The sequence below is a fragment of the Rhinoderma darwinii genome, chromosome 5, assembly GCF_050947455.1.
Source record: "Rhinoderma darwinii isolate aRhiDar2 chromosome 5, aRhiDar2.hap1, whole genome shotgun sequence".
In the NCBI taxonomy this organism is placed as follows: Eukaryota; Metazoa; Chordata; class Amphibia; order Anura; family Rhinodermatidae; genus Rhinoderma; species Rhinoderma darwinii.
The window spans coordinates 54,905,277-54,925,418 of record NC_134691.1 but is presented as its reverse complement, the minus strand read 5'-3'; the positions used below and the strand labels follow the sequence as shown (position 1 = coordinate 54,925,418).

The 20,142-nt window shown below is 42.9% G+C and overlaps 1 protein-coding gene across 1 annotated transcript in view; it reads right to left on the bottom strand.

Annotated features, from left to right (window-relative positions):
• Positions 1 to 15,622, bottom strand: part of PIP4P2 (phosphatidylinositol-4,5-bisphosphate 4-phosphatase 2) — an 82,634-nt gene extending 67,012 nt beyond the window's left edge. Inside the window, exon 1 of the mRNA XM_075826001.1 lies at positions 15,469 to 15,622. Within this exon, the coding sequence (XP_075682116.1) occupies positions 15,469 to 15,571 (103 nt within the window). The 5' untranslated portion in view covers positions 15,572 to 15,622. The remainder of the gene's footprint in view (positions 1 to 15,468) is intronic.
• Between the last annotated feature and the right edge of the window lie 4,520 nt (positions 15,623 to 20,142).

Here is a 20,142-nt window from a genome sequence, read left to right as displayed (position 1 = left end):
CGTCAGCATCATACACTTCTATTCACAACGCCCAGTTAGTAAAACAAGTAAACACGCCCAGTTAAAAACACAATACACGCCCAGTTGGACATACAAATAAAAACACGCCCAGCTGTCCATTTCAAAGCTCATTTGCATATATATAAAATAGCTCATAACTTGGCCAAAAATGAACGTTTTTTAAAAAAAAAACTAAAAAAAAACTTTACTGTTATCTACGTTGCAGCGCCGATCACATGCAATAGGCGATAGGGATTTGAGAATCTGGTGACAGAGCCTCTTTAATATTTCCCATATGTCTACTTTATATTTCAATCGTTTTTTTGCTAGGACGTTATGCGGCTTAGAACTTTAGCAGCAATTTCCCATATTTTCAAGAAAGTTTCAAAAGGCTATTTTTTCAGGGACCAGTTCAGCTCTGAAGTGGCTTTGAGGGCCTTCTCTATTAGAAAGTCCCCATAAATCACCCCATTTTGAAAACGGCACCCCTCAAGGTATTCAAAACCACATTCAGAAAGTATTTTAACCCTTTAAGCGTTTCACAGGAATTAAGGCAAAGTAGAGGTGAAATGTACAAATTTCTTTTTTTTTGCCGAAAATCATTTGTAATAAAAAAAAATTCTGTAACATAAAAGGTTTTACCAGAGAAATGCAACTCAATATTTATTTCCCAGATTCTGCAGTTTTTAGAAATATCCAACATGTGGGCCTAGAGTCCCAATGGACTGAAACACCGGCCTCAGAAGCAAAAGAGCACCTAGTGGATTTTGGGGCCTCCTTTTTTTAGGAATATATTTTAGGCACCATGTCGGATTTGAAGAAGTCTTGTGGTACCTAAACAGTCGAAACCCCCCAAAAGTGACCCCATTCTGTAAACTACACCCCTCAAGGCACTTTTCTAGGGGTATAGTTAGCATTTTGACCCTACAGTTTTTTAGCAGAATTTAGTGGAATTAGTCTGTGAAGATGAAAATCACCTTTTTTCTCTGTGAAAACAGAATTTTTTCATTTTTACAAGGAATAAAAGGAGAAAAAGCACCCCAACATTTGTAAAGCAATTGTTCCAGATTATGGTAATACCCTATATGTGGTAATAAGCTGCTGTTTGGTCCCACTGCAGGGCTCAGAAGGGAAGGAGCGCCTTTTGGATTTTGGAGTGCAGATTTTGCTGGATTGGTTTTCAGTGCCATGTCGGGTTTGCAACGCCCCGGAGGGACCAAAACAGTGGAAACCCTCCAAAAGGGACCCTATTTTGGAAACTACACTCCTCAAAAAAAAAATTCTAGGGGTATAGTGAGCATTTTGACCCCACAGGTTTTTTGTAGAATTTAGTGGAATTAGGCCGTGAAAATTAATATCAACATTTTTGTCCACTAAAATATTGAATTTCTTCATTTTCACAAGGATAAAAGAGGAACACCCAAACATTTGTAAAGTAATTTCTCCCGATTATGGCAATACCCGACATGTGGTCATAAATGTTTTTTTATTAGAAATTAATTAACCCTTTCAGGACTGATCCTCTTTTTCATTTTCATTTTCGTTTTTCACTCCCCGCCTTCCGAGAGCCATAATTTTTTTATTTTTCCGTCAATAGAGTGATGTTAGGGCTTATTTTTTGCGGGAAGAGTTGTAGTTTCTATTAACACCATTTAAAGTACCATAAAATGTACTGGGAAACTGAAAAAAAAATAATTTGCGGGCTGAAATTGGAAAAAACTGCGATTCCTTAATTGGTTTTGGGGTTTTGTTTTTAAGTCTTTAACCGTGCGGTAAAAACGACAACTTTAGTTTTATTCTGTGTCTCAATACGATTACGGTAATACCAAATTTATATAGTTTTTTTTTTATATTTTACTACTTTTACAAAGAAAAGGCTATTTGTTAAAAAAAAATTTATATCATCACATTTGGACATCCAGAACTTATTTATTTTTTGGTCGATTGAGCGCTGTGGGGGCTTATTTTTGGTGCGACGAGCTGTAGCTTTAATTGGTACCATTTTATGGTACATACATCTTCCTGATCACTTTTTTATTACATCTTTTTTACAGCGAAGGTGACCAAAAAAAACAGCGATTTTGGCGGTTTAAATTCTTTATTTCTTACAGCGTTCACTGTGCGCAATAAATGACGTTTTACTTTATTCTGCGGGTCGGTACGATTATGGCGATACCATAAGTATATAGTTTTTTTTACATTTTGCAGCATTTGCACAATAAAATTACATTTCTATAAAATAATTTATATTCTGAGACACCATATTCGGAGCCGTAAATTTTTTATTTTTCAGTCAAAAAAGCTGTGGGAAGTCTTGTTTTTGCGGGACGGGTTGTAGTTTTTATTAGTACTATTTTGGGGGTAAATGCGACTTTTTGATCACTTTTTACTCTATCTTGGGAGGGGTGGTGACCAAAAAATAGCGACGCTGAACGTTTTTCATTTATTTTGTTTGCTGCGTTCACCGTGCGGAAAAAATAACATTATAGTTTCATAGTTTGGGTCGTCACGAATGCGGTGATACCATATATGTGCACTTTTTTTAACGGTTTAATTTTTTTCCCTATAATAAATAACTTATTATAGGAAAACAAAAACGTTTCATTTTACACTTTTATAAAACATTTTTATTAACTTTTTAGACTATTTTTTTTACCTGCAGCTCTGATCGCTGCTAGAATACATTACACTACCTAGGTAGTGTAACGTATTCCAACTGTCAGTGTGACGGACCAGTCAGAGGCTGGTCCTCATAGGCTTCCATCCATACATGGCAGACTCGGAGGCCATTTTCTGGCCTCCGGATGCCATCAGAAGCATCAGCAACCCCCATAATTGCATGGGGGCTGCTGACGTGCTACAAACCCCCTAAATGAGGCGATCGCAATCGAGCACCGCATTCAACAGGTTAATCGCCGAAATCAGCGGCGATGAGCCGCTGATTGGTAAACACTGGAGTGTCAGCTGTCGGGGATAGCTGACCTCCCAGTTCCCGATGCACACATTGTCGCCGACAGTGTATATCGGGAACGACACAGTGACTTCCTGTCACTCTGACAGGAAGACTATCAGGACCAGCTGGAGGTTGGTCCTGATGGGCTTCCGTCCATGGCAGACACGGAGCCATGGTTTGGCTTCCGTTTGCCATGCTAACTATCGGCAAACCCCGCGATTTCGGACCGAGGTCTGCCGATATGCTAGAAACCCCTAAAATACGGCGATTGCAACCAATCGCCGCATTTAAGGGGCTAATTCAGCGGCAAAGGTCCGCTGGCTGGCAAGAGTGGAGTGTCAGCAACAGCAGACATCCTGGTTCCCAGTGCACCATGTCGCCGACAGTGTGCACCGGAAACAATTCAGTAACTATACGTCCTCGTGCGGGAAATAACCTCCTGCGACGACGTATAGTTACTTATTCGTGCTGATAGGGGTTAAATTATATTCTGCTATATCTTAGTTATACACAGTATAGTGCCATTATTATGACCAGCAGCTAATATCCAGAGTAACCGCCGTGTGCAGCACGGACAGCAGCTAGAGGGGCTGGGAGTGACTCCATAAAGTGCTGGTAGGTTGTCTCGGGTATCTGGAGCCATGATGACTGCAGTGCTTCTAACATTTGCTGGAGGGTGCGTGTGGAAGGATTCATAGAGCGATCAAGACTATCGAGGTCCCACAGATGCTCAACAAGTTTCAAGTCTGGCGAATTAGGGGGCCTGGGAAGTACTTGGGAGTCTTGGGTCTTCCAACCACTGTCGAACATTTCTAGTCATGTGACATGTCGCATTGTCTTGCTGCAAGATTCCATCTGCCCCAGGAAAGACAAACAGGATGTATGGGTGGACGTGATCTGCAACGATGGATTCATACACAAGTCATTTCAGAGTGCCTTCCATATGGATGAATGGGCCCAGAGGATGTCATGAAAACATTCCCCGGACCATAACGATGCCGCCACCAGCTTGTGTTCTTCCAGCAATGGTTGAAGGGTATTTGTTCTCTGATGCTTCTCGTCTGACACGCCAACATCCATCCGTTCGATGAAACAGAAAACATGACTTATCGGAGAAGGCAACCCCTTGCCAATCACCAGTGGTCCAATTCCGATTCTGCCGTGTAAATTGAAGCCTTTTTTTCCGATACACCTTTGTTAGCATAGGAGCAGTGACTATCAGTCTGCTTCAGAGCCACATACGCAGTAGGGTTCACTGAACTGTTTTAGACACACATCTGGTAGCCCCCTGGTTGATTTTCATGGTGAGCTGCTCAACTGTGGCGTGTCGTTCGGCCCTCGCACACCTTCGTAGGTGCCATTTGTCCACTCACGATACACTTTCACCACAGAAGCACGCGAACAGTTCAACCTGAACAGTTTTAGAAACACTGCCACCCTTAGCCCAGAAGCTAACAATCATCCCTTTTTGCATCCCTGATAAAATCGCCCCTTTTACCCATGGCAGCGAGTGATGTGTGTTCGGACAGCCTATCGCACACCTTACATACCCACCAAGCCAGCCCACGACACATCACTTCCTTTATGGACTACGCGCTGCCAACGTCGAAAGTAGGAGGTGGTCATAATAATGTGACTCGACTATCTGCTTGTGGGAAAGTTGGATTACAACTAGCATGACTCATGCACACGCGTGTATTCAGAATCCATTATCATCATACCTTCCAATTTTCAAGCATTGCAAAGAGACACAACCGATATGGCGCGCTTATCGCAGTAATTTTTCCTTTTAAGCCACGCCTCTAATCCCGCCCATACACACCAGGTTCAGCCCACACAGTATCATGCTCCCAAAGTGCCTCCCACTCAGTAGAATGTCCTCTAGTTGCCCCCAAACAGTATAATGCCCTCTGTCACCATACAGTGTAATTTCCCCATAGCTGCCACATAACAATATAATGTCCCCATAGATTAACCCATACAGTATAAAGCCAACAAAAATGCTCCCATACAGTATAATACCCACACAGATGCCCCCATACTGTATAATTCCCACACAGATGCCCCTACACAGTATAATGACCAAACAAATTCCCCCATGCAGCATAACGCCCCATAGCTACCCCCATACAGCATAATGCCCCATAGCTAACTCATACAGTATAATACCCCCATAGCTGCCACTATACAGTATGCTTATACAGATGCCCCATACAGTATAATGTCCCCACAGATGCCCCCATAAAGTATAATGTACCCATAGCTGACCCCGTATAGTATAATGCTCCCAAAGCTTCCCTATAAATATAAAATAGTAAAAAACGGGAATATACAGTTGCTGCTTGGTTGTAATGAACACAATCGATTAGGTAAATGAAGTACAGATGCTACGCGTTTCAACGCCGAACTGGCGTCTTCATCAGGCACTTGCCTGATGAAGACGCCAGTCCGGCGTTGAAACGCGTAGCATCTGTACTTCATTTACCTAATCGATTGTGTTCATTACAACCAAGCAGCAACTGTATATTCCCGTTTTTTACTATTTTATATTTATCACTTTTGGCAACCCCTCACTTTTGGCAACTACAAGGTGAGCATTTTCCTTGATCAATTCGCTCTTCCACGTTACCATCTGAACTACACTATGTGGCGCCGTGTCCTATTCACTTTGCTTTAAAGCTTCCCTATAGCTGCCCCATACAGTATAATGCCCCCATAGCTTCCCGATACAGTATAATGCACCTATATCTGACCCCATACAGTATAATGCCCCCATAGCTGGCACCCTACAGTATAGTGCCCCGTAGCTGCCACCCTACCGCATAATGCCCCGTAGCCTCCACCCTACCGCATAATGCCCCCATACAGCATAAGGCCCCCATAGCTGCCACCATACAGCATATTAACCCCATAGCTGCCACCATACAGCATATTAACCCCATAGCTGCCACCATACAGCATATTAACCCCATAGCTGCCACCATACAGCATATTAACCCCATAGCTGCCACCATACAGTATAATGCCCTCATAGCTTCCCCATACGGTATAAAGCCCTCATAGCTTCCCCATACAGTATAATGCCCCTATAGCAGCCCCCATACGGTATAATGCCCCCATAGCTGCTCCCATATGGTATAATGCCATCTTTGCTGCCCCATATGGTATAATGCAGTCTTTGCTGCCCCCATACGGTAGAATGCCATCTTAGCTGCCCCTAGTGCCAGTGCCCATGTAGATAGCGCTCCACGCAGTGCCCATGTAGATGGCACTATCTACATGGGCACTGCGTGGAGTGCTTGTGTCGCCTGTAGATAGTGCCCCTATACAGTGCCACAGTGCCCATGTAGATAGTGCCAACCACCTGTATAGAGCGATACCACCATCCCTGTAGATAGTGCCATTGGGACTCCCTCTAGGAGCAGAATCCCCAGCCAGAGCATCGGCTGAGGCCGGGGAATCCACTCCGGGACGTCATATATGGACAGGGAAGTCACGGATTCCCTCTAGGAGCGGAATCCCCAGCCAGAGGGTCGGTAATGCTCTGGCAGGGGATTCCACTCCTGGAAGAGCCACTGATGTCACTGTCCACATATGGACAGTGATGTCAAGGGTTCCTTCAAGGAGCGGAATCCCCTGCCAGAGCGTCAAAGCTCCCCACTTAAAGTAGTGCTGTGCCTGGGAAGTCCTCAACGAGCGAGGAGCTGCTCTGTACTAATGCTGATGCAGGGAGCTTACTGTTTTCTGCTTCAGCATTGGGTCCAACTGTATCTGTGTACTGTGGACGTAGATACAGAGGACACTGGTACATACCCGTGGTCACCCGGGACACCGACCGTAATCCGGGTCTGTCCCACTGAATCCGGGACAGTTGGGAAGTATGAGATTATGCAGATCTAGAATAGAACAGCATTACATTTCAATAGGTCATGTCTGCGGCCATATTTTCATACAGCGTTATATAGTTGTTGTTTTTATCCATGGTTTCTTTTATACCGAGTTGTCAAAAATGTAAATAAAAGCATAGCATGCTCCATTGGTTACAATATATTGAATTGTATATTCCTCCAGTGCATCTGGAGGGGACTATAGTGACATACAAAGGAACCAGTACAGAATAAAAGGTACGAAATATGGTTCTGTAATGTGGACAGAAATGCACCCTGCTATCATTTCTGAAGAGGTGGTCATCCAGTTTTAGCAGAGACCAGAATAGCAAATCTACCTAATTAACGGGGTTGTCCAGGATTTGAAAACCACACCTGCTTTCTTCCAGAAATAGTGCCACACCTGTCCACGGGTTGTGTCTTATATTGTAGCTCACAAACACCAAATTTGCCTAAGGCAAATAAATGAGCCCTTGTTTCCAAGGTACCAATTGAATACTTATCTGTATAAAACATAACTTTTATTATAAAGAAATATTAAGCACACAGTTAGAATTAAAATACCAAATGTGATCTGAATGTCCCTATAGTATTCCACTGGTATCACTAAACCGTGTGTATCGTCTCAATACAGCGTCAGAACCCTCACTGCCCGTGTGAGATAAATGTAAACAGCGGCTGCAGTCCGCTTACGGAGGACTTCAAACAACAGACCACACTGTTTTTTAAAAAGGAGAATAGCCCCCCCTCGACATGTTTCACCACCGTAGTGGTGTCCTCATGGGAAATGGGGCTTACGGCAGCGAACGCGGCTAAATCCCCAATTTATAACCTTTCTCCTGACGTAACTCGGGCTAGTCAGGACGGAGAACCAATCAAAACAGTCCTCATTCGGCAAGCCCTTCAGAGTAGCGATAGGCATGTATATACTCCAATCAGAGTGCTGAAGCTTCAGCCAATCAAGGGCTTGCTTTCGCTCTTGAGTAATGCTCATAAATGACTGTGAAAACTAACAAGTGCCAATCAGAACCCACTGCGCATGTCACTGGACGTGGTTTTTGAAGAGCTTGAGAACACTTCAGATCAGTGCCAATACTGATGCAATGACAGCACTTAAGGTGAACATGAAGTATATGTAATAATTAAATACACACAAGATCGTAAAGTAGGATAGGTTAAAGAGGCTCTGTCACCACATTATAAGTGGCATATCTCCTATATAAGGAGATCGGCGCTATAATGTAGGTGACAGTAATGCTTTTTATTTAATAAAACGATCTGTTTTCACCACTTTATTAGCGATTTTAGATTTATGCTAATGAGTTGCTTAATGCCCAACTGGGCGTATTTTTAATTTAGACCAAGTGGGCATTGTACAGTGGAGTGTATGACGCTGACCAATCAGCATCCTGCACTCCTCTCCATTCATTTACTCAGCGCATAGGGATCCTGCTAGATCCTTATGTGCGGTCTTATACTTACACATTAACAATACTGAAGTGTTTAGAGAGTGAATAGACATTCCACGGGATGTCTATTCACAATCTCTGCACTTCGTTACTCTGTCTGTTGTAGTTACAGCAGAGGAAGTGTGATCTCGTTGTAACCTGTCATATACAGCGAGATCTCGAGAGACATCGACAGGATTGGTAAATCTCTTCATTTTAGGCGTAAGGGGACAGAAAGAACAGCATCCACAAGGGTAGAAACCAGAAGTGGGCAAAGGGAGCCATGTGCTTCGTGGTATGGATGGTTTAGAGTAGTGGCTATGCACTAGAAATTCTCTCAGATTCTTGCCCCTCCGATAGGTCACACTTGGAGTGCTAGTTAAGACCTCACATAGGTCAGGATCAGCTAGGATAATGAGCCAATGTCTGCCTAAGATGGTTTTGATCCTCTGGGAACAAACCTCGTATGTACCAACGCATCTGATGTTAGTGCCAGTTTCTCCCGAGTTTTTAGTCTGATTGGCTAGAAGATCCATTCTGCTTGTCGCCTGGCCCTGGCATAAGCCCTATGTAAGCTTTTTTTGGGGTAACCCCGTGCTCTGAATTTCCTATATAAGGTGTCACATTCCTTTTGAAAGGCAAGATCACTAGAACAGTTCATCTTCGCTCGTAGATACAGACCAATAGCAATGCCTTTCTTCAAAGCTGGTGGATGATAGCTATTACAATGTAAGAAACTGTTGGTAGCAGTGGGTTTGCGAAAGATATCAGTATGGACACTGCCACCAGGATCCAAGGAGATTTTTAAGTTAAGAAATTTTATTTCGGTTATTTCGGTTTCGTGAATTTCATAGGTGAACTTCATTACAATGGTATGGTGAGAAAATCAAAAAATAATGTCTTGTCACCGTCACATAAAATTAAAATGTCATCAATAGGACAACCCCAAAACAAAATGTGACAAGTGTAAAAAAGAAGATCCTCAGAAAAAACTTGAAAATTCTGCCACCACCCCAAAAACAAATTTGCATAAGTAGGTGCACAAACTGTGCCCATGGCAGTGCCTTTTAATTGATGGTAGTATTTGCCATCAAATGTAAAGTAATGTGTCAAAAGAAATTCCAAGAGTGTAAGAACAAATTTGTTAGGTGACTGAACCGGAATACCCCTAGTGCTGAGAAAATATTTAACGGCCTCAAGGCCAAAATTGTGTTGTATACTAGTGTATAAAGATTCAACATCAATACTAGCTATGAAAGTGGTCTCTGTGACATGAATTTCATGAATCCTGGTGACCATGTCCTTGGTATCCAGCAGAAGGGATGGAAGTGGGGGGGGGGACACAAAATTTCATCAACATAGGTACTAATTCCTTGTGTAAGGGTGACATTGCCTGAGACTATGGGCCTGCCAGGGACAGGGCGAGAAGTCTTGTGGAACTTCGGTAGTGCATAAAAAGTGGCCAAGGTAGGTGCAGGGTTATATAGTTGTTTAAATTCATCTTGGGTGATGAGATTTTTAGTTTTGGCTTCAGTAAGTAGATCATGTAATGGAGAGAGAAATTTGCCTGTGGGGTTACTATCTAAAATAGTATATGTGGTGGTATCAGAAAGTAATTTGACCATATTTACATATTCGGTACGGTCCATGATCACTATATTCCCCCCTTTATCTGACGGTTTAAAAATTAACTCATCATTGCTACACAATTCCTCCAAGGCGGTTTGTTCACTTTTATGGCTTATTTAGACGAACGTGATATACGTCCGTGCAACACGCGTGGTTTTCACGCTCCTCGCACGGACCTATGTTAGTCTATGGGGCCGTGCAGAGTCAGTGATTTTTACGCAGCGGGTGTCCGCTGCGTAAAACTCACGACGTGTCCTATATTTGTGCATTTCTCGCGCATCACGCACCCATTGAAGTCAAAGCGTGCATGAAAATCACGCGCAACACACGGAAGCACTTCCGTGTGACGCGCAAGAGCAGTAAAAAGTATGAATGAAAACAGAAAAGCACCACGTGCTTTTCTGTTTACAAACAGAGTGTCATAATGATGGCGGCTGCGTGAAAATCACGCAGCCACGCATCATATGGTGATGACACACGGAGCGGTTATGTGCCTTTTGCGCGCGCAAAACGCACACGCTCGTGGAAATCCAGTCTTACGGAGATTATCAAAAACTCTAGCTTTATTTGTTCTAAGTTGTCGTATCTCTGTACTGACCATTTCAACAAAAGTGTCAATATTCGAGTACTGAGAAAAAGGTGGTATATTCTTAGATTTTGGATGCACAGAATAGGAAGGGCCAGTTGCCTCACTGGCTGGATACTCATTTTCATTATATAAATCCTCCAGAGCTGTAAGCGTACTGCTCTCTCTATGAGCGATATCATTATTTTCCTTTATGATACTTGTGCAAAGCGAGTTTTCTAACAATAATATCTTTAGTCCATACGAACTCATCATAGGCTGGTGTAGGGGTGTAGGATAAACCCTTGCGTAATAGATGTTCCTGGTGAATGCTTAGTTGGAAAGTAGAGAGATTGAGAATTTGCATTTCATTTTCTATTGTATCACCTATCACATCTCCTCCTGCTGTTATTTATGGTTCGGTCCCTATCGTAAGTTTGCCGGTCCTAAAAAAGGAAAGACATTGGGGGGGGGGGGGGCACAGTAGGAGTCCTTATGGGACATTTGTGCCAATCTGGATTACAGTTACTCCTATAGGGTTGGATGGGATGACTTTTGTTGAAGGGGTGAGTAAATTGTTTATAAGGACGATATTGTAGAGGTAGTGGACAACCCTCCATGAGTGGAGTTTAGTTTGCATGGTCTAGCGCTAGGATTACTGTTAGAGTGAGGATGTGTTTGTGATATTAAAGGTCTCAGATACTCCCAATGGTTGTTTTTTTTTTGGGGGGGGGGGGATTAAATTTCCGATCTCTGATCATACGTTTATTTCCCAATCTGACCAGTTCGTTCGATTGTCTAAGATAGTCTGTGCCTGAGAAATCAGATTACGATTGGTCGGTATATCTCGTTTCTCGATTGTAAATAGGGCGTGATTTACGAATGTACACTTGTCCAGTATCAAAATCTCTGCAGTCTCGTACGGATTTTCGGTGTTTCCTATCTCTAATTTCCCCTTGTAAATTCTCTATGTTTTTTTTTTATAATCGGGATTCACAACTGCTGAACTCCGATAAGGAATTGAGTAGCTGTATAAATCACAAAATTTTTCTAGTGGTGTACAGATCTTATAAAAATCGCGCTTCCCAAAATCAAGAAGGAGATCTTACCAACCTTTGATAAAGTCAGTATCACTACGGTGTGAATTAGGAGTGATATTAATGCGGAAGCCCCTGTATACGATTTTTTTGTTGTATATAGGTTTCTAGACTGGCAATTTCCCAACAAGATCTCACATATTGTTTAGAGTTTTTTGTATATCTCTAAATGCTGTATGTACGTCAGATTGTTGAAGAGGTATATTTTCTGTAGAAAATACAAATGCAGCCTCAGCCAATACAGTTTCATAATTTAATTTCTTGGATAAAAAAACTCGCCATTCCTATGAGCGGTTTATCGACAGTGGGACAGGGTCACAATTAAAGGGTGATTACCCAAATAAATATACAAGCAACGAATAGTGGACCCAGGTAGCTGGTGGGCAAAGATTCAGACACAAACACCAAATTTGCCTAAGGCAAATAAATGAGCCCTTGTTTCCCAGGTACCAAATGATTTCCTAATCTGTATAAAACATAAAACTTTTATTATAACTAAATATTAAGCACTGCTTTCTGCAGAAACGTCAGAAATTTCTGAAAAAAATTTGCCGTGTATAGATCCACGCTTTAACGGAAAAAAAAAACAACAAAAAAACACAGCCACAGATATCGAAAAGACAGCCACTATGGGATAAATGGGTCTAAGGCTGGTTTCACATGATGCATTTTTGTTGCATTCTTAGCATGCGTTATTTTTTTTTTTTGGTTGACGAACTCCCATTGATGGACCGTTTATCTACCAATACAAAAAGATGCATGCTAAAAACACAACAAAAATCCACTATATAAACCCAGCCTTTGGTTCCGTTCACACAAAGTATTTTGCACTTTCTTGCCACAAAAACGCGCCTGTCGCAGCATTTTCCACCTGCGGCCATTGAGGGCCGCGAACAAAACGCTTTCTCTGCCTCTCATTGATTTTGATGGGTGATCACAGGCAGGACCATGTCAAGAAAAGACATGGCGCTTTTCTTTCTTGCGAGCGGCTAAAGGCTGCTTGGGAAAAAAGTGCCTACAGCCTCCTATTGAAATCAATGGGAGGCGGATTCAGAAATTTTTTGGCGCCGATTCCGACGTGGTTTCCACGTAAAAAAAACTCTGTGTGAACTGGGCCTTATTGTTTAAGACTTTACTCAAAATCTGAACATAGCATCTAACTTCTTCAACACCAAGTCACATTCAAAGGCTATGATCACACAGGGCGGGCACTCTGCCTAAAGATACACAGCGTATCCGCCCTGGCAGCCACAGGGAATTTTGGCTGAAAAAAACGCACCAAATTGTGGTGCAGTTTTACTGTCTGGAATTTCTGTTGTGCAAAACTGCACATTAAAAAAAAAAAAAACACATTACCCTGTGACATCCTGCAGACCGGCCTCATCGGATGAAACGTCATCCCAGGAGGATGGCCTGGGTGAAGCAGCACAGAATTCTGAGTAAGTATAGGATTTTTTTTCGGAGTTGCCTTTTTTGCGGCGGAATCTCAGATGTGATGTGAACGAAGCCTAAATGTAGACCCAGACCAGGTCACCGCTGTCTAATCGCTGCACAATTATAATGTCAGACCTAAAACCACAAAACGTCCAGTTCAATCATTTCCGGCAATTTCATGTAGCCATTGTTTCAGGAACACGATGTCGATTATGACACATCAAATATTTAAACCTCCAGATGAAAGATTTCATGTTCACAGGAGACATGAAGGCGGCCTAATGCACACCACCGTGTTTTTTTTTTTGTCTGCGTGATATCCATAATTTTGCAGATAGACCCATGCATTTATATGACCCCATGAACACGACCGTAACGTTCGTGGATCCACATGAGAGCCGCAGATCCGGGCCGCAAAAACTCAGGACATGTCATACAGATCATGTGACCTACTCAGCGGGTTGGGACAAACTGGTGACATCAATATCAGCCTTTGATTTTTTATTTTTTTTTCAGATCTGTGAATACTGATGACACATGGATGCTCTACGGAAGTTTTTTTTGCGGACAAATGAACAGACAACGGATCCGTGGTATTGCGGACAGCAAAATCACCACGGTCGTGTGCCTTAGGCACATGTAACTATAACTTTGTGGCATAGGCCTTCGCTGCAGGGATGGGGCTTGTGTTATTGATATTAAATATCTATACATTCTACAATACGTATATAGACATCTATATATTATATCCGTAGGATATTCTATATCAGCATACATGTGCTAACGGGCTAGTTCCTACCTGCATTTGAGCCCTCCACAAACACAAGATCAACACTCAGGGACTGACTATTAAGGTAGACTACATTATAAGTTACATACTCTACACATTAGGCACACATATACACACCGCAGTATACACATGTGTGTTTTTTTATATACAGTTGTATTGAAAAGTGCAGGCGACTACAGTTTTCAATACAGCTGTGGAATCCAAACATAAGTCAACAGGGCACTCTTGGCAAACATTTGACCAGTAAAAGGGTTGTCTGAGATTTAAAATACAGGTCTACTTTAATTCTAGAAACAGCGCCACTCTTGTCTATGGGTTGTGCCTGGTATTGCAGCTCAGCCATTTACATCAACAAGGCTGAGCTACAATACTAGACAGTCCATGGACAAGAGAGGCGCTGTTTCTGGAAAGAAGGTAGACCTGTTTTTCATATCCCAGACAACTCTTTTAGGCCAGGATCACACACAAACTTTTGATGCAGTTTTTAGCTCACTTTTTTGAGTCAAACACAGTAGACTCAAAAGGAGAAGCATCAGTCTTTTCTTTATGCCTCGCCATCCTTTTGGATCCACTTTTGGCTTCCATTCAAGAAACGAAGCCAAAAACCGCACCAAAACTGCGTGTGTGATCCTGGCCTTAGCGTCGGTGTAAAAGTCAGTACTGCACTACAATGAGAGTTTAGCCTCAGCCATGAGACATATGCATAAGAACATCTCACGATATATGAGGAGTGTCAGGAGACCACTTAGGACTGTAAATCAGACAGATACTTTTACTTCCTTTAAGTAGTTGCGAAATGCTTTAGATGTACATGTTGCACAATGGCAAAACACGTCTAGAGATTTTAAGAAAAAATAAGTGTTAAAAAAATATATACATATATCTAGATGTGTATGTCAATCTCTACCTCCTGCTGCCATTAACAAACAAGACAAAAGGAGCGAGGACCCGGCGCATAAGATCTTACAAGGCTATATGATAAAAGTTACACCAACCCATGTGCTCCTTTGTTTCAGTCATATCTATAGAAAACTATTGAACATTTTGCCATAAGCAGTCCACAAACCCACTGCAAAAAAACTAAATATGTATATAAAGATATTAGCGTATACATACACACACATATATATATATATATATATACACACACCCCCTCTATCACAAGCGTAGAACGACATCTTGAGCGGAAAAAAAGACCCTAAACTAGCAAACCTAATACGACTAATTATTAGCTTATTTTCAGCGCTAGTCTAGGACTTGTGCACGACTTGGTAGATCTCACTACAGGGATTAATTCCGGGCGGATTTAGTTACCACTGAGTAGACAACGGGTAACACACGTGTAGCAAGAAACAAATACATTGTATACAATGATTAAAGGGCATCTCCATGAAATGCATGGTTTGTGTCCTCTGGCAGTATGGAAAGCCAGTAGTGCGTGAAATCCAGTGTAACATCGGATGTCACGGGATGTTATTGTGCATAGTTATATCCCAGGCAAACAAAGCATCAGAGCTGCAATAGCCCAAACCTCTGCAGTGTGAATCCAGAGCTATATCATTCAGTAGAGGATCACATCCCTCCTGGGAGTTTGAATTGGAGGACACATGGAGACATGAAGATTGGTTATACTAGGTGCAGTGCATGGATGAAGCCTGGGCTTACCCCGCAGGTTGCTCTCCTGGCTGTATGGAGGTGCTGTAGGGGTGACATTGCCAGAATGTGGAGAGATCAGGGGAGAGCGTTCATCAATACCATCAGCAGCCATGACTGCAGCAGCTCCAGCAGAGGGGAGGGAAGGAGGCTGCTTCTGCTGATGTGCATGTCACAGGGCTGGCAATCACAAGGAAGAGCGGGGGAGGAGACAGAAGACAAGACGTCCTCCCACCCTCACTCACACAAAACCAACTTCCCATACACATACAGTCTGGGGCACGAGTATAAAAAGTGGTTTTTGTCATTGAAAATGCTGCAGCATTTTGCAGCTGATTGGTCAATATATGTAAGGCTTAGTTCACACCTGCGTCGGTGTGTTCTGCTCCGTCAGAGGAGCAGATCAAGGGAATGACGGAAGCAATGGTTCCGTTGCACAGCAAGCACCGCCGGCAGCTGAAGGAACCCATTGACTTTAATAGGATCCGTTGACTTTCTGTCGGGGTGTCCGTGATTTTACCGGAGACAATGGCGCAGTGGGCTGCGCTATTTTCTCCTGTCATCTCGGCCGGATCTGTGACGGAGCCTCCAACGGAGATGTGAATGAGGCCTTAAGGCGCATGATCACTGAAGACTAAAATTTCACATCTGCATCTTTTTGCAAAGGTACAACTGGTCTGGCAGTCTGCAGTAAAAATGTATTGGACATGAGTAAAACCTGCAAAAACAGATGGACCATGAGACTAGAGCACCAGAGCGACACTGGGGAGTTGCGGCATTATTGTTTACCTATGGGGAGAAAAAAAGAAATGGGTGAATGACCTTGCCACCATCACGGTTATATATATATATATATATATATATATATATATTTATTTATTTACCAGTAAATTATAGGCGGGCAACAAAAATAACGGCGCCAAAACAATTGCAATAAAGCACGTATATTTTAGAATACAATTTATTAAATACATATATACTTCACCGCTGAGACACTCTCTGGACATGAGACTCAGCTAGGTCCATGTACACACAGGGGAAACTGGACAACGTTTGCCTCAACGGAGTAGATGAGCACAGTGGGCTTCGAGCTTGAGTTTTGCCACATTTAATGCCCCGGAAGAAGCCGAAATAGGGTGAAACCCAGGGTTGGGCTGCTGTTTGGCGTGCTGCTTCATATTTTATGTGCTCATTTTTTATCATATTATTGTAAGTATAATAAAGTACTTTTTTGCTTTCAAGTAGTGTGTGGCAATTCTGCACTATCCCAATGTTGTACTAGCCTGAAATAGGGTATTCTTCCACTCTGCACACGTGGTTGGAGGTAGAACCACTGGGCTCAGAATACCTCCTGCAGAAGATTGTACACACAGAGGTGTTATCCATCTGCTGCAACTTCTCCGTCGAGAAACGTCCAGTTTCCCCATGTGCACAAGGACCCAGCTGAGTCTCCTGTCCAGAGAGCGTCTGAGCTGTGAAGTATATATGTATATGGACTAAGGCTGGGTTCACACGACCACTTTAACGTCCATAATCGACGGACGTATTTCGGGCGGAAGTCCCGGACCGAACTCAGTGCAGGGAGCCGGGCTCCTAGCATCATAGTTATGTACGATGCTAGGAGTCCCTGCCTCTCCGTGGAACTACTGTCCTGTACTGAAAACATGATTACAGTACGGGACAGTTGTCCTGCAGAGAGGCAGGGACTCTTAGCATCGTACATAACTATGATGCTAGGAGCCCGGCTCCCTGCACTGAGTTCGGTCCGGGATTTCCGCCCGAAATACGTCCGTCGATTACGGACGTTAAAGTGGTCGTGTGAACCCAGCCTCAAGGCCCCATGCACGCGACCGTAAAGAAATATACCTAAATTGCGGACCATATTCAGTTGTATTGGCCGTAGACACCTTTTCGTATCGCTACGGATATGTGTCTGTGCCGTAGAACTGTGCCGGGAATTATGGAGAATGTCCTATTTTTCGTATTTTACGGGCCGTGCTCCCATACTATTCCAAACGGAGTTTTGAGGCAGATTTTCCTACTGCAAAAAACTCTGTGTGAACACAGCCTAACTTTTTAACTTTCACCTGCTCCGTTCATCTACACTTGTTCTTAGTATTTATCATATCCACTTTATTAAATAAACATCACAAAACTGAAAACATAGATATATTTGGTATCCCTGTAGTCGTAACAACCCGTAAAATACATTATGATCAGTAAGGTATCATGCACACGACCGTAGCCATGTGCACGGCCTGATTTTCGGGTCGGACGGCCGGCCACGGAGTGACAGCCGCAAGCCGCCTGCAAATCGCCGACCGTGAACATGGCCGCGGCCATTATTTTCTATGAGCCTGGACCGCAGAACACGGCCGTAATAAGACATGCCCGTTCTTTCTGCGGTGCGGGCTCCTGGGCCATGCACGGACCGTGGAAACCACGGTCGTGTGCATGTGCCCATAGAAATGAATGGGGCCGCAATTCTCCCGTGGATTTTCGGGGGAATTGCGGCCGCAAAAGCACGTTCGTGTGCATGAGGCCTAAATGGCGTAAAAAAAATGTTTTTTGTCTCTGCATTCAACCCATCATAATTGTTAATATAAATTGAATGCTTACTTATATTTATTACAAAGTGGCGCCTAAAAAACTACAAGACCTCATACAGCGATGTTGACATAAAAATAAAAAGCAATGGCTGTTATGTCTATGAATTGCAAAAGGCAAAAACTTACAAAATCTTGTACCTGGCACACAGATCTTCCGGCAACAAAAGGGTTAAATGACAAACTTTTCAGCATACAGCTGCCTTTATCCTTCTTAGGGTATGTTCACACAGTGCAGATTTGCATGCATTTTTTTAAGCCAAGATCAGAATTGGATCAAGGCGAGCAGACATATAAGGCCTTCATTTCTATATTTCTTCTGTTCAGGTTCCGTTCCTGGTTTTGGCTAAAATAAAAATACAAGTAAAATTTACAGCAAATCTTCACTGTAGGAACAAGGCCTTAGGGTGTGTTCACACATGACATAAATATATATTTTTTGGTGTTCTTTGCGAAAAAAAATGACAGGAGAATATATTTATATAATTTTTAACTGAAAAACACGCGTTAAAACCGTGACAGAATCGTCACTGGCCAAATTATTGTCATATGGTATGCTGGGTGGATGAAAGAAATTGAGGCATAAGGGTATGTTCACACGGCCTATTTACGGACGTAATTCGGGCGCTTTTGCCCCGAATTACGTCTGAAAATAGCGCCTCAATAGCGCTGACAAACATCTGCCCATTGAAAGCAATGGGCAGACGTTTGTCTGTTCACACGAGGCGTATATTTACGCGCCGCTGTCAAATGACGGCGCGTAAATAGACGCCTGCGTCAAAGAAGTGACCTGTCACTTCTTTGGCCGTAATTAGAGCCGTTATTCATTGACTCCAATGAATAGCAGCGCTAATTACGCCCGTAATTGACACTGCGTTCAAGCGCCTGCACATGCCGGTACGGCTGAAATTACGGGGATGTTTTCAGGCTGAAACATCGCCGTAATTTCAGCCGTAACGGACGCCCTCGTGTGAACATACCCTAAGGGTGAGTTCACACGCTGTGGATTTGCAGGGCGGATTTTGCACTGCAAATCCGAAGCAATTTACAGTACACGGTGTGTGGATGTGGAAAAACAAGCATACCGCAAATGTTCACATTTACAATATGCCCCTTATGTTGCAAAAATGGCGCAAATTTTACCAAATATTTCACCCATTCAATGTATAGGGAGAAAATCAGCAGTGAATATGAAGCATAATTCACATCCAAATCTACATGTACAGGGGGCAGGTCTTGCTGCGGAGGTGGTAATATTTGAGGCGGAACCTTTTCACTGCATGAAGACTCTATCATCCAAGGGCCCATGAAAACCTGGAGCTGGCCCTGCGTATATAAATATATATAGTCCATGTTCAGTGTTGGGAGGAAGTTGGCGTGAACTGAGCTCTGTGTACTACTCTATAGAGGGGAGAGGTGATATTGGAAGAAGGGGAAGAAGATAAAAACTGGTATGGAGGTGGAATGAAAGGCGACTGGTATTAAAGGCGTTTTCCGAGTTAACACTTTCATCATTTATGTGTCAGTGCCTTTAACCTCGGAATGTGATTACATTTGTAATGCAATTACTGTATCAAAATTGGCCCCGTTTCCCGATGCTGCCATGGGGCACATGACTGGTGACGTCACTCTTTTTGCCCGCTGTGTTTACCAGCTGTATACCTATCACATGGTCAAACTGTTAAAAGTTTCTGCCTGATAGACTTAAAACCCCTTTAAAGAGGCTCTGTCACCAGATTTTCAAACCCCTATCTCGTATTGCAGCAGATCGGCGCTGCAATGTAGATTACAGTAACGTTTTTTTTTTCAAAAACGAGCATTTTTGGCCAAGTTATGACCATTTTTATATTTATGCAAATGAGCCTTTCTTAAGTACAACTGGGCGTGTTTAAAGTTATGTCCAAGTGGGCGTGTATTGTGTGTGTACATCTGGGCGTTTTTACTTGTTTTACTAGCTGGGCGTTGTGAATGGAAGTGTATGATGCTGACGAATCAGCATCATCCACTTCTCTTCACAACGCCCAGCTTCTGGCAGTAACAGCTGAGAGTTTGTTGCAGTGTTTATATGAGGGGTTTTGTC